This window comes from Anas acuta, chromosome 28, assembly GCF_963932015.1.
Source record: "Anas acuta chromosome 28, bAnaAcu1.1, whole genome shotgun sequence".
Classification (NCBI taxonomy): domain Eukaryota; kingdom Metazoa; phylum Chordata; class Aves; order Anseriformes; family Anatidae; genus Anas; species Anas acuta.
In genome coordinates, this window is record NC_089006.1 from 698,178 (window position 1) to 711,203 (window position 13,026).

General features: G+C 42.2%; 1 protein-coding gene across 5 annotated transcripts in view; it reads left to right on the plus strand.

Annotated features, from left to right (window-relative positions):
- Positions 1–12,929, plus strand: part of POGZ (pogo transposable element derived with ZNF domain) — a 33,962-nt gene extending 21,033 nt beyond the window's left edge. For 3 of the 5 annotated variants that reach the window (XM_068663106.1, XM_068663109.1, XM_068663108.1), the window contains 14 exons: positions 549–842; positions 1,606–1,812; positions 2,156–2,265; positions 2,654–2,988; positions 3,769–3,923; positions 4,178–4,278; positions 5,170–5,316; positions 6,206–6,340; positions 6,857–7,029; positions 7,508–7,648; positions 8,284–8,343; positions 8,671–8,783; positions 9,564–9,588; positions 9,706–12,929. In XM_068663106.1, coding sequence (XP_068519207.1) covers positions 549–842; positions 1,606–1,812; positions 2,156–2,265; positions 2,654–2,988; positions 3,769–3,923; positions 4,178–4,278; positions 5,170–5,316; positions 6,206–6,340; positions 6,857–7,029; positions 7,508–7,648; positions 8,284–8,343; positions 8,671–8,783; positions 9,564–9,588; positions 9,706–11,281 — 3,572 coding nt within the window. In that variant the 3' untranslated portion in view covers positions 11,282–12,929. The remainder of the gene's footprint in view (positions 1–548; positions 843–1,605; positions 1,813–2,155; positions 2,266–2,653; positions 2,989–3,768; positions 3,924–4,177; positions 4,279–5,169; positions 5,317–6,205; positions 6,341–6,856; positions 7,030–7,507; positions 7,649–8,283; positions 8,344–8,670; positions 8,784–9,563; positions 9,589–9,705) is intronic. The other 2 variants (XM_068663105.1, XM_068663107.1) reach the window with 2 other exon arrangements.
- Positions 12,930–13,026: the final 97 nt, after the last annotated feature.

Genomic DNA, 13,026 nt, shown 5'->3' on the forward strand with positions numbered 1-13,026 from the left:
ACTGTCTGGAAAAGAGGCCTCACCTTGAAGATGATTTTTCTAACATTGCCTTCTGCTACCAGATCCTGTCATGCACCATCAGCAAGATTAAGAATCCATGTGTCACCATACACCTGCCTTAGAACAAAGCAACCGTGCTTTGTGATGAGTCCTCTTTCAATATCCCAAGAACAGATCTGTAAAACCTCATGTCATAAAATAATTTGTAACTATAGGATCACCCTTGTTCTGTCATAAAAAGCCTTCCATGAGCTTCCCTTGGCATAGAGACTAGTAAGAGCCCCATGAAAGTCAGCAGGATTTATGCTTGTGAGCCTTTTAGAGAATTCCACCTAAAAATTGTTGTGAATCTGATTTTTTACTCTGTCTATATCCAGGATTAATTTTAGCCTGCTTGGGAAGGAAAATTAAGGTGCTGAACTCTTAAAACTTACACTGAAATTCTGGGAATTTGGGGAATTCAGCAGGGTTAGAAATCAGGTTGTACCCTGGGCAAGGAATGGAATTCGATTACTTGATCTACCTTGTTTGTTCATTTGTTTTTGAAGCCCCAGGTACCCAGTTTGTTAAACCAACAGTTGGCGTTCCTCAGGTGTTCTCTCAAATGGCCCAGGTGAGACCAGGTACAACCATGCCGGTCCGACCCACCACCAACACTTTCACTACGGTCATTCCGGCCACGCTTACCATCAGGAGCACAGTGCCACAGTCCCAGGCACAACAGCAAAGTAAGTCCACTCCCAGCACCTCCACAACTCCTACTTCAACGCAGCCAACAACACTGGGACAGTTAACTGTGCAGCAGCCAGGGCAGTCCAGTCAAGCTACTAACCCCAAATTAGGTAAGACTTGCCGTGGAAAAGCAAGGGGACTCAAGTGTATAACACTGTCTATAATTTGATCTTCAAACATATGGCTCAGTAGCTAAAATGCAGAAGTTGAGTCAGAACTCTTGGGTTCTATTTTTGCCTCCGTCACTGACTCATGCTTCATCTCTCTTACAACCTGGAAAATGGTGATAATCCTACCAGAGTGTCCAGTTTGGTTAGAGAACCAGGGTTTGCTTGTTTTGTAGAATGTTCTGAGACCATCAATTAAAAGTCCCCCAAAGTTGAAAAAGACTATTTTTTTAATCACTTTAGTTTTTGAAAGATGAAGAGCACAAGCTGAAACTAACCACGTTGCTTTTTTATAAAAAGGTTGGCTGAATTCATGAGTGAAATGATAGCTCAGGAATAGTGACAATTTAAAAAGAAAAAAAAAATCTGCACGCAGCAAGTAAGGTTATTTTTAGCTTTAAGTGGCCGTAATCACATGCAGCTGCATTTAGAAAAGAAATACAAGTAACTTTTGTGACCATCAGTATCCTGTTTAGTTCGTTGTAGGGCACGGCTCATGTCTCAGGGCACAGTTTGGAAGTTCTACTTTTCCAGTCTTGCCAACCTTTGCATTGCTGGATGGGAGAACTGGTGGTTTGTTCTTTGCTGAAGGTTAAAGGTAGAAGAGCATGAGACAAGGCATGCTAGGTGGGGACAGGTTTGAAAGAGTACATCAGATCTTACTGATTCCTTATTAGTGTTCCTCAGTTGTCCTTTCTCTTGGCAGTGAGTATTGCAAGTTTTGTGACTGTAAAGAGACCTGGAGTGACTGGCGAGAATAGCAACGAGGTGGCGAAACTCGTGAATACTCTGAACACCATTCCTTCGTTGGGCCAGAGCCCTGGCCCCCTTGTGGTGTCCAACAGCAGCCCTGTGCATGGTTCCCAGAGATCTAGTGTTTCAGAGTCCTCGTCATCATCGTCATCGTTAAAAGGTATGGTTTGCATACGAGCTGTCTTACAAAGATGAGGGATTTAAACTGATGGATAGGAACAAACAAATGACTAAAGAAGGGAAGATCAGTTGAACTGTTTTATGTATTTTTAATTAGTCTAATTTTGAGACACTTGTTATAGCTACTGGGGGGTATATTTCAGCATACAGATTGACAGAAGTTTGCATACTTTCATTTTTTTCTGCCTCTCCAGTCTTTTTAGTAGTTAAAAGTGTAGCTCTTGAAACTATATTATTTCAGTATGTCAAAAAGGCTGACATGAACCTAAAAAGTGTAAGGATTCTAAATTTTTTTGTTGTGTCTATTTCTTCTCCTGTTACAGTCAGTTCATCTCCTATTCCCACATTTGATTTGCAAGATGGTGGCAGGAAGGTCTGCCCAAGATGCGATGCTCAGTTTCGAGTCACTGAAGCTTTAAGAGGACATATGTGTGTAAGTAACCATTCTGAGATGAGCAGTTAATTGATAATCGTTCATGACTGGAGTGCAAGGAATAATTCTCCCTAGATTAGGTACTTCTGTGGAAAGGAAGAATACGGCTAGGAGAAAGTGAAAGGCACAGGAGAGGCCTAACAGTATCCCTCACCATGAGTAGGCAGGGTCCCAATTTTATGTCCTATTACAGCCAGGAGGTGCACTTATTTTCCAGTTTTACTGACCAGTAAACAATCAGAAAACTGGAAGTTGAATGTGCATTGTTTCTTCCTTAAGAGTTTCCTTCGGCTCCTCTTAGTTGATGGTTAGTTTTTGCCTGCTTACCTTTAATAGCATAAATAGTCCTTCCTAGATACTGTTTAATATACTTTTTTTTTCCTTTTAGTACTGCTGCCCTGAAATGGTTGAATTCCTCAAGAAAAGAAAATCTCTAGATTCTGAACCAAACATTCAATCTGCAAAGCCTCCATCTCCAGAAAAAACTACAGCTGTTGCTTCACCGCCCTCTTCCACTCCTATCCCTGCGCTGTCCCCACCTGCTAAAGCTCCAGAGCCAAGTGAAAACATAGTTGACTCATCCCAAAGTAAGCTTATTATGTTAGTAGATGATTTCTACTATGGCAGAGATGGTGGCAAAGTGAGTCAGCTACTGAACTTCCCCAAGGTTCCAACTTCCTTCAGGTGTCCGCACTGCACCAAGAGGCTAAAGAACAACATAAGGTAAGAGGGATGCAAGGTGCCACAAAAAGAGTCTGCAGTGTTCCGAATGCCTCAAATCTGCAGAAGTAAAAATGAATTGTGAGCATCAGTCTCTCAAGCATTACAAGTTTCCCATGCTGTAGGTTAAATCCAGAGCTAAAGCAGTTTATCCACCATCACACAGTTGAGTCAAGAAAAAACTTGTAAGAAGATTATGTGGTTAGAATAATCACATCTGTAGTCTTCACCAGAGAAATCTCATTTACTGATTACTAGCCTTACTAGATCATAAGAAATAATTCTTTATGAAGAACTACTGTTTTCACCTTTACTTGATGCTTCTACAACAGAGGGAGCTAATGAGAAAATACTGTTGTGAAATAGTGTATTCTTCTGAAAAGCCACTATGTTGCTCTGTTGTGATAGCTGGACTTCTGATTTTTTTTCTATAAGTTATGATGTTTCGTAATGATCAGCGGAGTACCTGTTTGGTGTCAGAAGTTCTCAAAAGCTAGTACTACACCCCACTGTACCACAAGATCTGTTCTCTATCTTTTTCAAGAGTTACAGGATAGGAGGTTGCTGGATAGGAGGAGATCTTGTTTTTGGTGGGAAGAGCAAGAAGGAAACAACACTGTTTGTTTTGGACCACAGTTTAGTTTTATTAATCTTTTGTTCACATAAAAGTAATGATAAAACGGGCTTAAAAAACCTTCTGGTATAGCATTCATAGTGCTGTCAGGATTACAGGTGCAAAATGTTTGGATTTCTGTTGACGCGCTTCCTATTCACTTCCATAAGATTTATGAATCACATGAAGCACCATGTTGAACTGGATCAACAAAATGGAGAGGTGGATGTCCACACCATCTGTCAGCACTGTTACAGGCAGTTCTCCACTCCGTTTCAGCTACAGTGTCACTTAGAGAATGTCCACAGTCCCTATGAGTCAACAAGTAAGTCGATTTTGCTTTTGTTGTTTGTTTAGGTTTAAGGGGGTGTTTGTCTTGGATTAATAGCAAATCTATTGAGAAAGGATCTACCCGTTCTGCCTTGCCCCCATGGAATGCCTGTAGGCCAGCAGAAAAGTCCACCTGAATTACATTTCTCAAATTTATTATCAAAGAAACTTGTTGTAACTTCTAGTGTATATTTTCACTTTGTTGTTGTTGTCCCTCAGCTGTTAACCTGCTTTTTCTTTCTTTTGCAGCAAAATGCAAGATTTGTGAATGGGCATTTGAGAGTGAACCAATGTTCCTACAGCACATGAAGGACACTCACAAGCCTGGGGAGATGCCCTATGTTTGTCAGGTATTAAAAGTGGTTAAAGAGATGGACTTCATAAATATGTACTAGTCAATAAGAAGGAATCTGGCACTTACTGGAGAAGTGTGTGGCTCATAGTGGTCCAAAATAGACTTGGTCCATGGGACAGTGCTGTGGAGCCCATTGCGTTTTTTTTCAGGTATGGTCTTAAAGAGAAGTCCAGTGGCTATTAGGGCAGCACAAGTATCTTGTTTGTCATCAGTTCCCAGCACTGTGAAGTTGGATCAGCTTGATAGACAGTTGTTTAGTCCCAGTGGCATTCAGAGCCTAATTTTTTTTTCCTCCCAGGACCTGCAGGCAAATTGCTGTGCCATAAAGAGGAGTTGTCACTCTGGAGGAGATGAGATGCTGCTGCTTGTGTGACACCTTTTCTTGTCACTCTGTTGTCATGAGATTTGTGCTTGCATCGATTCTGAACATGTCATCTCCACCCAGAGGTCCTAACACTGTCCCTCCGAAAAAACAGAGAAGAAACTTTTAAATATGTTATGTTAACACAGATTATGTTCCAAATTCTGCATTTTACATAGACCCTGAAAGAAATATAACATATTTGAACTGCTTTGCATTAACTGTCTCTCCCATTTTTTTTCTTGGATCTGGATTTTGAATTGTTATTCCTTTCTCTTTATATGAGTAGTTTCAATCTGTTTCTCCAAACTGCTCTGAGTACGCACTGCTTGATTTAGTATCTTAAAGCTGGAATAAGCTAGCAAGTTCTTTGGAATCTGGTTCCTAAATTCCATAGCTAAGTGTCTTTGGGGATCTGTATGTTGCCATTAAGATCTCCTTATTGCAGTGGTGGATGTGAGATAGATTGTGAGATAGATGAGTAGAGATACTGTGTTACCTCACTGTTTCTGTCCTCTCCTATAGGTCTGCCAGTATCGTTCATCTCTCTATTCTGAAGTGGATAGCCACTTCCGAATGATCCATGAAGACACGCGGCACCTGCTCTGTCCTTACTGTCTTAAAGTCTTTAAGAATGGCAATGCTTTCCAACAGCATTTCATGAGGCATCAGGTACTGTCTGCCTTTGTTTACAGCAGTTCATTTTCCACAGGGATTCATAGTAAGCATGTGATTAGTTGAGCATTTGCTTGGGGAGGAAAAAGAAAAGAAGGAACTTGGTTGAAAGAAGAGTTTTAGTAGATGCTAGTAGTAGTCACTGCATAACAAATGCAATTTGCATGCTGTCATTCCAGACTTTTCATAGGGATTGTGGTGAAGAGGCACTGCTCCCTTAGGAGTAGCACAGATTGATTTTACTTAACAGAAAAAAAAAAACATGTTTTGCTAGACTGTGTTTGCTTCATGAGATGATTAACCAATAGTAGGCTCTATGTTCATTTGGGTTTTATTTTATTTTTTTTATTTTCAGGGAATAAATAAATAATGCTGTATGCACAGAAATGAAAATAATTTTGATAGCTAAGTATTCTGTTTCCATGTATGTTGGCCATATCGACAACATACTTTATAAAGGTATAACTAAAGCATATTTTCAGAATATAGAAATGCAGCACACTTACCAAGTGCCTGAATTGATTTGCCCCAAAGTCCTTCATTGATTTACAGGAGAGGCAAGGCAAGTTTTGAAGGAATGTTTCCCCCATGTACTGCTTTGCTAGCATGCCTTACTTTGGCTTAGACAAGCTGGGTAAGACTTTTGTTCCATGACACTTCCAGTTCTGGCGTCTGTGCAGAGCCTGATGATTTTAATTTTAAAAAAGGGGGGCGGGGGGAATGTTGTGAGGAAGACCATTCAGATGCTAAAGAAGTGGGGCTGGCTATGGTTTCAAGGAGGAAATAGTGTTGGTTTTCTTTTTTTTTTTTTAACAAAAAAAAAAAACATTGTGTTGTGACTTCTGTTTCTCTAAAATGGAATGTATTTAATTTGCATTTGCTTTAGAAGAAGAGTGTTTATCATTGCAACAAGTGTAGACTCCAGTTCCTGTTTGCCAAGGATAAAATTGAACACAAGCTGCAGCATCACAAAACTTTCCGAAAGCCCAAACAATTAGAAGGATTGAAACCTGGAACCAAGGTAAGAAATCCAGATTAACAGCAGGCATCGATCCTGGTTTCTCAGGAAATACCCACAGCATCTTCACTGACATGTTTTTACTGAGTGATGTGAAAGTGATATTTGCCTCATCTGCATCATGTAAATCACATTTGCTGGGACAGAAAACACTTCTGGCCACATTGTGCTCACGCAGTTAATCTGATACTTAGAGAAACTTCATAGTGAGAGAGAGGAGCTGAAAGTGGCACGCCAGAGATTAAGCTCTGCTAACTAAGGCATCTACAAGTGAAGGTACCCGAACTAGAACTAGTTGTCTTGGATGCCTTCTGTAGTTACTAAGAAAAAAACAGGCACTTCTGGGGCTCAAGTCACGTATCCTTGGTCTAGGCTGCTAGTGACCTGGGTGGGACGGGTTGTGTCTTAGAGCACCTGCTTATTGAGAGTCTGAGAGACTGCTTCAAACAGAGGAGCTTGAATTGGGATAGATCAGTTTTGCCCTTGTGTTTTTAAGAGGTATGGCTCTGTTTTTTGCAGGTTACAATCAGGGCATCTAGAGGACAGCCACGGACAGTGCCAATATCTTCAAATGACATGTCACAGGGCACTGGACAGGACACCACTCAGCTGTCATCGTCTACAGATCCCCAGCCCATCTTCCTGTACCCACCTGTCCAGAGGAACGTCCAGAAGAGAGCAGTCAAAAAAATGTCAGAGCTTTTGGCTAAATTTCAAATTAAAAATATTTTAAAGGAAATGCAGTCACTTCTGTTATGCCACAGTGATGAGGTAGTCTGACCTTGTCTTAACAGTTGCCAAGGAAATGTTATGCTAGGAGAACCTAGCTTCCCACAAAACCAGGGTTAAATCATGCTATGAAACTGTGAAATGTAGAATTAGCTGGGCATTTTAATAGAGATAATGGGATTTCATCACCATAAGAGCTATCTGCCTATGCTGTGTCCTGCTGTCTTGCAACCTTTTATTTTTAGTTTATTTGTATTTGTTATCCACTCTTATATTGTGTTTCCTGGCTACAGCACGTGTGAAATGTTTAGGGTGCAAGATCAGACTAATTTGACTGCAGGCTTTTGGAAGTTTGCGTGTGTCGTTAACTTTGTCTTGACGTTTGTTATAACTCCAAGATTCCTGTCCAGCCACTGACAGAAATATCCCTCTTACCTTCAGGAGCGTCCTGGGGAGGCAGACTTGCCTGGAGTGCAGCTTCGAAATCCCTGACTTCCCAAACCACTTTCCTACCTACGTTCACTGTTCGCAGTGCCGTTACAGCACTTGCTGCTCCCGAGCTTATGCCAACCACATGATCAAGTACGTCTGACTCTTTGCTGTAGTAGCCATTCCCCCTGCCTGAATGTTGTAGCATCCCTATGAGTGCTGCACTGTAAGAAAGGGGCATCAAGAAATTTTAGTTCACTGTGGTGGTCTGTAAGACGTGTCGGCACAGACACAGGTGTTAGCTTTGAAATGAGGTGGGAAAACTGAGTGCAAGAAAGGAAAGATTCATTCCAAACTGAGTAGTGTGGCTAGTGGCAAGTGTACTGCGTGCAGCTGCAGAGAATTGCAGTTATTCAGTGCTCTATGATTTCTTGCAAAGCTCTCTGAGTAAAATTAAAAACATAATTTAAAAATATTAAAAAAACATAATAAAAGTCATGCTGTGCTTTTACAAGCCTGCAGTCTGTACAGGACCGCAGATAGACCACAGAACAGGATGGTAGAACAGTTACTATAAAATCTGGGCATTTCTAAATGCTATTGAAGAGTGTTTGTTTATTTATTCAGACATGGAATTTTCAATTCCTTGAATACAAGTCTGGCAGACAAAATGTTATTAAAACCAGAATTGAGTCTATCCTTGTAAATATTCTTTATTGTATATGGTTTTATAGCTCTTCGAATACCTGGAATAATTCTGACATTTAATAAACTCTGTTTTCTTACAGCAACCACGTTCCCCGGAAGAGTCCAAAATACTTGGCTTTGTTTAAAAACTATACTGCCTGGTAATGGAAAACTTGTCATCTTATTTTAATCATCTGGGAATCTAATGTGCATTCACTTTCTGATCTTCTAGTTCTGTTCTTTTCTTTCATGATCAACTTCTGAAGAAGTGCTACTTAATGTTCGCAAATGTATATTGAAAACGGATTGAACTGAAGGCAACTACTGTTGCCTGAAACTCCCATTGCTTTCTAGTGTTTTAGGGAGGGGGCACTGTCTGTATGCACTGGTGTGACATTTTTTTTCTAAGTGTTATGAGGGGATGAACTTATTTTCGTGTCTAATACTGATGCTAAGCTCGCTCTTTTATTTTTGTTGTTGTTTTCCAGTGGTGTAAAGCTGTCCTGTTCCTCCTGTCTCTTTGTAACATCTGAGGGTGATGCAATGGCCAAACATCTGGTCTTCAATCCATCACATGAATTTAGTAATATTATTTTCCGAGGTAAGAGTTGGAAAGGAAATAGAAAAGTTAAAATAATTATTGAAGGATATACTACATCGGTTCATGGAGACTGAATCAAATACAGCTGTGTGTAGTAATTGGCTGAGCACTTACTGACTCTTGAGTTTTAGTAAAATGTGATGTTGGGGACCTTCTGAATGCGTCTTAATTGTTATGGAGATTGAGAGTTAAGCTTCAAGTGAGTGCACTCTGCCTGGAGCTCAGCTGTGTAAGGAGATTCTCAGGAGATCTTCCCAGGGAGAGACAATGCAGAGGGCTTCATTCAGCTCTTCTGTTTCTCTGAGACATCATTGTACCTCCATGACACCAAGGGGCTTTAAGCAGCTGCTGATACTGGGATATGAATAGGGCCTAAAGCTGTCGTTCCAGCCATTTGTTGTGAATTACCAAAATTTGCAAAACTTAAGGACACCACCTGCAGGGATCTGGCCAAAGTGGAGCTTTCCTAACCAAACCCCTTGTGTTATTTCAAATGGATGTGGGGTTTTGCTGTTTGTCTTTATTGGCTGCTGGTGAGCGTTGCTCTGCACTGTTGAGCAGTTTTCACTTCCTGGGTTAGGACGTGGCTGTATTTAAGCGCAAGTCCTCTGTGGAAGGGGTGGTGGTTGAATGCAAGGGGGAATATTGGCTGCTCTTACAGCAAACTGGGATGCTGCAGGGGATACTGAGCCTCGTCTCTGCACCAGGACTTGTTTGCTTTCACTGACTTCTCGTTTGTTTGCAAAGTTACAAATGTCTTTTGTTTTTGTTTTATAACAGGGCCTTCTTGGATATCACATTCCAGGTAAACCATTTGCAAACTCTGCCATCATCTGTTTCAGTTTGTGGGTTGCTTGTTTGCTTTCCCTCAGCAGTTTCATTTTCTTGGTTTTAAGAAAGTTCTGTGTTCTCTCCCTTCAAGGCACGTTCAGCCCCAGGACAAAAGCATGAAGAATACATGCTCTGCCTATTCCCCGAGTAAAGCTGCTACTGTGAAAACGAAGTCTATGTTACCTGCGAAAGATGACCTGGAGCCTGAGCTGGCACCAGCAGCCTACAACAGGCCCCTGGTCTGCCAGGAAGAAGAGTGCTTAAATATTGATGCTCAAGAAGATGAGCAGCCAACAAAGGAGCCTGAACCTGCAAGCAAAAAGGAGCAGCTGTCAGTAAAGAAGCTGCGAGTCGTACTGTTTGCTTTGTGCTGCAACACGGAACAGGCAGCAGAGCACTTCCGAAATCCTCAGAGGCGGATCAAGCGTTGGCTACGGAGGTTTCAAGCTTTCCAAGAAGAGAACTTGGCATCCCTGTCAGAGGGCAAGTACCTCAGCTTGGAGGCTGAGGAGAAGCTTGCGGAATGGGTCCTCACGCAGAGAGAGCAGCAGCTGCCTGTGAACGAGGAGACTCTCTTCCAGAAAGCCACCAAGATTGGCCGATCCCTCGAAGGTGGCTTCAAGATCTCGTACGAGTGGGCCGTGAGGTTCATGCTGCGGCACCACCTCAGCACGCACACTCGGAGGGCGGTGGCTCACCCGCTCCCCAAAGACGTGGAGGACAACGCCAGCTGCTTCATCGAGTTCGTGCAGCGGCAAATCCACACTCAAGACCTGCCTCTCTCCATGATCGCCGCCATCGATGAAATCTCGCTCTTCCTCGACGTGGAGGTGCTGAGCAGCGACGACAGGAAGGAGAATGCTCTGCAGACGGTGGGGACGGGGGACCCCTGGTGTGATGTTGTCCTCACGATCCTCGCCGATGGAAGCGTTCTCCCAACACTGGTCTTCTACAGGGGCCGCGTCCAGCAGCCTGCCAACGTGCCAGAATCCATCATGTTGGAAGCACAGGAGAACGGATACAGCGACGACGAAGTCATGGAGTTGTGGGCGACCAGAGTGTGGCAGAAGCACACGGAGTGTCAGAACAGCAAGGGCATGCTTGTGCTGGACTGTCACCGAACGCACCTATCGGAAGAAGTACTTTCCTTGCTGAGTGCCTCCAGCACTCTGCCGGCTGTTGTCCCTGCTGGCTGCAGCTCCAAAATCCATCCTCTAGATGTTTGTATAAAAAGGACTGTGAAAAATTTCTTGCATAAAAAGTGGAAAGAGCAAGCCAAGGAGATGGCGGACTCCACGTGCGATTCGGACATTCTTCTCCAGCTGGTTTTGTGCTGGCTGGCAGAGGTCCTGGAAGTCATTAGTGACTCTCCTGAACTTGTGCAGCAGTCCTTCCTGGTGGCCAGCGTGCTGCCAGGTCCGGACGGCACGGCCAACTCGCCCACACGCAATGCCGACATGCAGGAGGAGCTGATCGCCTCTCTGGAGGAGCAGCTGAAGCTGAACGGTGAGCAGCAGCAGCAGCAGGCAGCGACCGAGGTCCAGGATCGGACCCAGGCCGAGGAATCTGCCGACCCAGAAATCCTCCATCAGCTCTTCGAAGGGGAAAGTGAGACTGAATCGTTTTATGGCTTTGAAGATGCTGATTTGGATCTGATGGAAATCTGAGCACTGATCTGCGAATCGTGATCCAGAAAGGGTTATTTTTTAAATAAATGTTGGATGAGACCATTACACTTCCCTGTGGATTTGTGGGTTTAGGAAATTTGTAGGCGATCACTCAGATAAATAGCCATTTATGCTGTTCATTTATAAGTTTTGTGCTTTTTTAAAAGAAAAATCACTGTGTTGGTATTTTCTGAAGATATATTGTGGGTGAATATTTTTGCGTTTTCTTTACCTCACTGTATCATAGTTTTCTGTTTTTATTGTGCAGAAATGTTTTGAATTATACATTGTCAATGTGACCATTTCTAAAGAAAGGAAAAAATATGTAGCTAATGAACCAGTATATAAACCTTTTTGGTTGTCTTAACACAGATTTTTTTTTTTTAACACTTGACCCAGAGATTTAGGTTTCTGTGGTAAATTTAGATATGAATGATTGCTTTAATGTGTGAACCTCCTATAATTGGCTATTAAGATTTGGTTTGGGTTTGTTTTTTTTTTTCTTTTTTTTTTTTCCTTTAAAGAAGACTAATTATTTTGCTTGTGAATTTGGACATGGGGTAAACACACAAGCAAATGAATTTTGCCTGTTCAATGCCAGCAATGGTTCCTGGGAGCCACGATACCTTGAACGGGGGCTGAAGTGAGACGTGCAGTTAGGGAGTCAGGTGCAGTGCCACCAACCTGCGGGTTTGAGCTGACTTTGGCACTGCGATGGTTCCCTTCCTCCAGCCGGGAAACCATCCGACACCCACCTTGCTCCAAAGAGTTACTGACAGAGGGTACACGATGGGAGAGGAAAGTCAAGCCTGTCTTGATCTTCCTGTACAGTAGATGGGAGTCAAATCTGTATGGACCATGAAGCGTTGACCTTTTAACTACTAGTAGTTAATAAACCTGCTTTAACCAGTGGCATCAGACACTACGTTCCTTAGAATTAGAAATCTGATTTAATGAAACAAACTGTGACGTGCACAAAAAGAAGACGTTTGTTTTTATTTTTCACTGCCAGCTTAAATTTTTCTACAATTTGCATGTTTGAGGGTTTTTTAATTGTATGTATTATGGTATAAACGGAAAGCATTTTGACATACAGAATTCAGAAGCACCTGCACCTTTCTGTTTCCATAGAGGTTTTGTGAACCTTCCCTATTACCTGAGGAAAGCAGGAAGCAGCATGTGCAGACCTGTAAATGGTTCATCTTTAAAATGTACATAAGTGGAACATTTAATAAAACCAGGGAAATGGATTTATAAACATGTGTTTTTATTATGAAGAACTATTTAACTCTTGTGCTATCGTAATGCTTAATGTAAAGTGCATCAAGAATTCTCTGAGGAGTGCAGGAGCGCGAGGCTGGCACGTGAGCTGTACTTCAGAGCTGGGGCCAGGTCGCGGGCTGGGTTCCCTCTCTGTTCTTTTGAAGGGGACAGAGTTGTTCAGCATGTCCTGAGGATACCCAGAGATGGGATAGTAATTAAATGTGTTTACATGTCATTAACACTTGAGGCAGACTTCTGCCCAATTTACATTTCTGCAGACCCTACTTGCCCTTTAACTATACAGTAGGTTAAACAGAACAACCTACTTTCCTGATTTTTTTAAAATAAAACTCTGAAAAATCATTAATAAAATACTGAATGAAGATTTTACTGCATTTTATTCTTTTTTGGGGGGATTGCCCACTGTCTAAAGTGAGAGCTTAATGGTTCAAGTTATTTATTTTAGGTAGTAATAAATACCA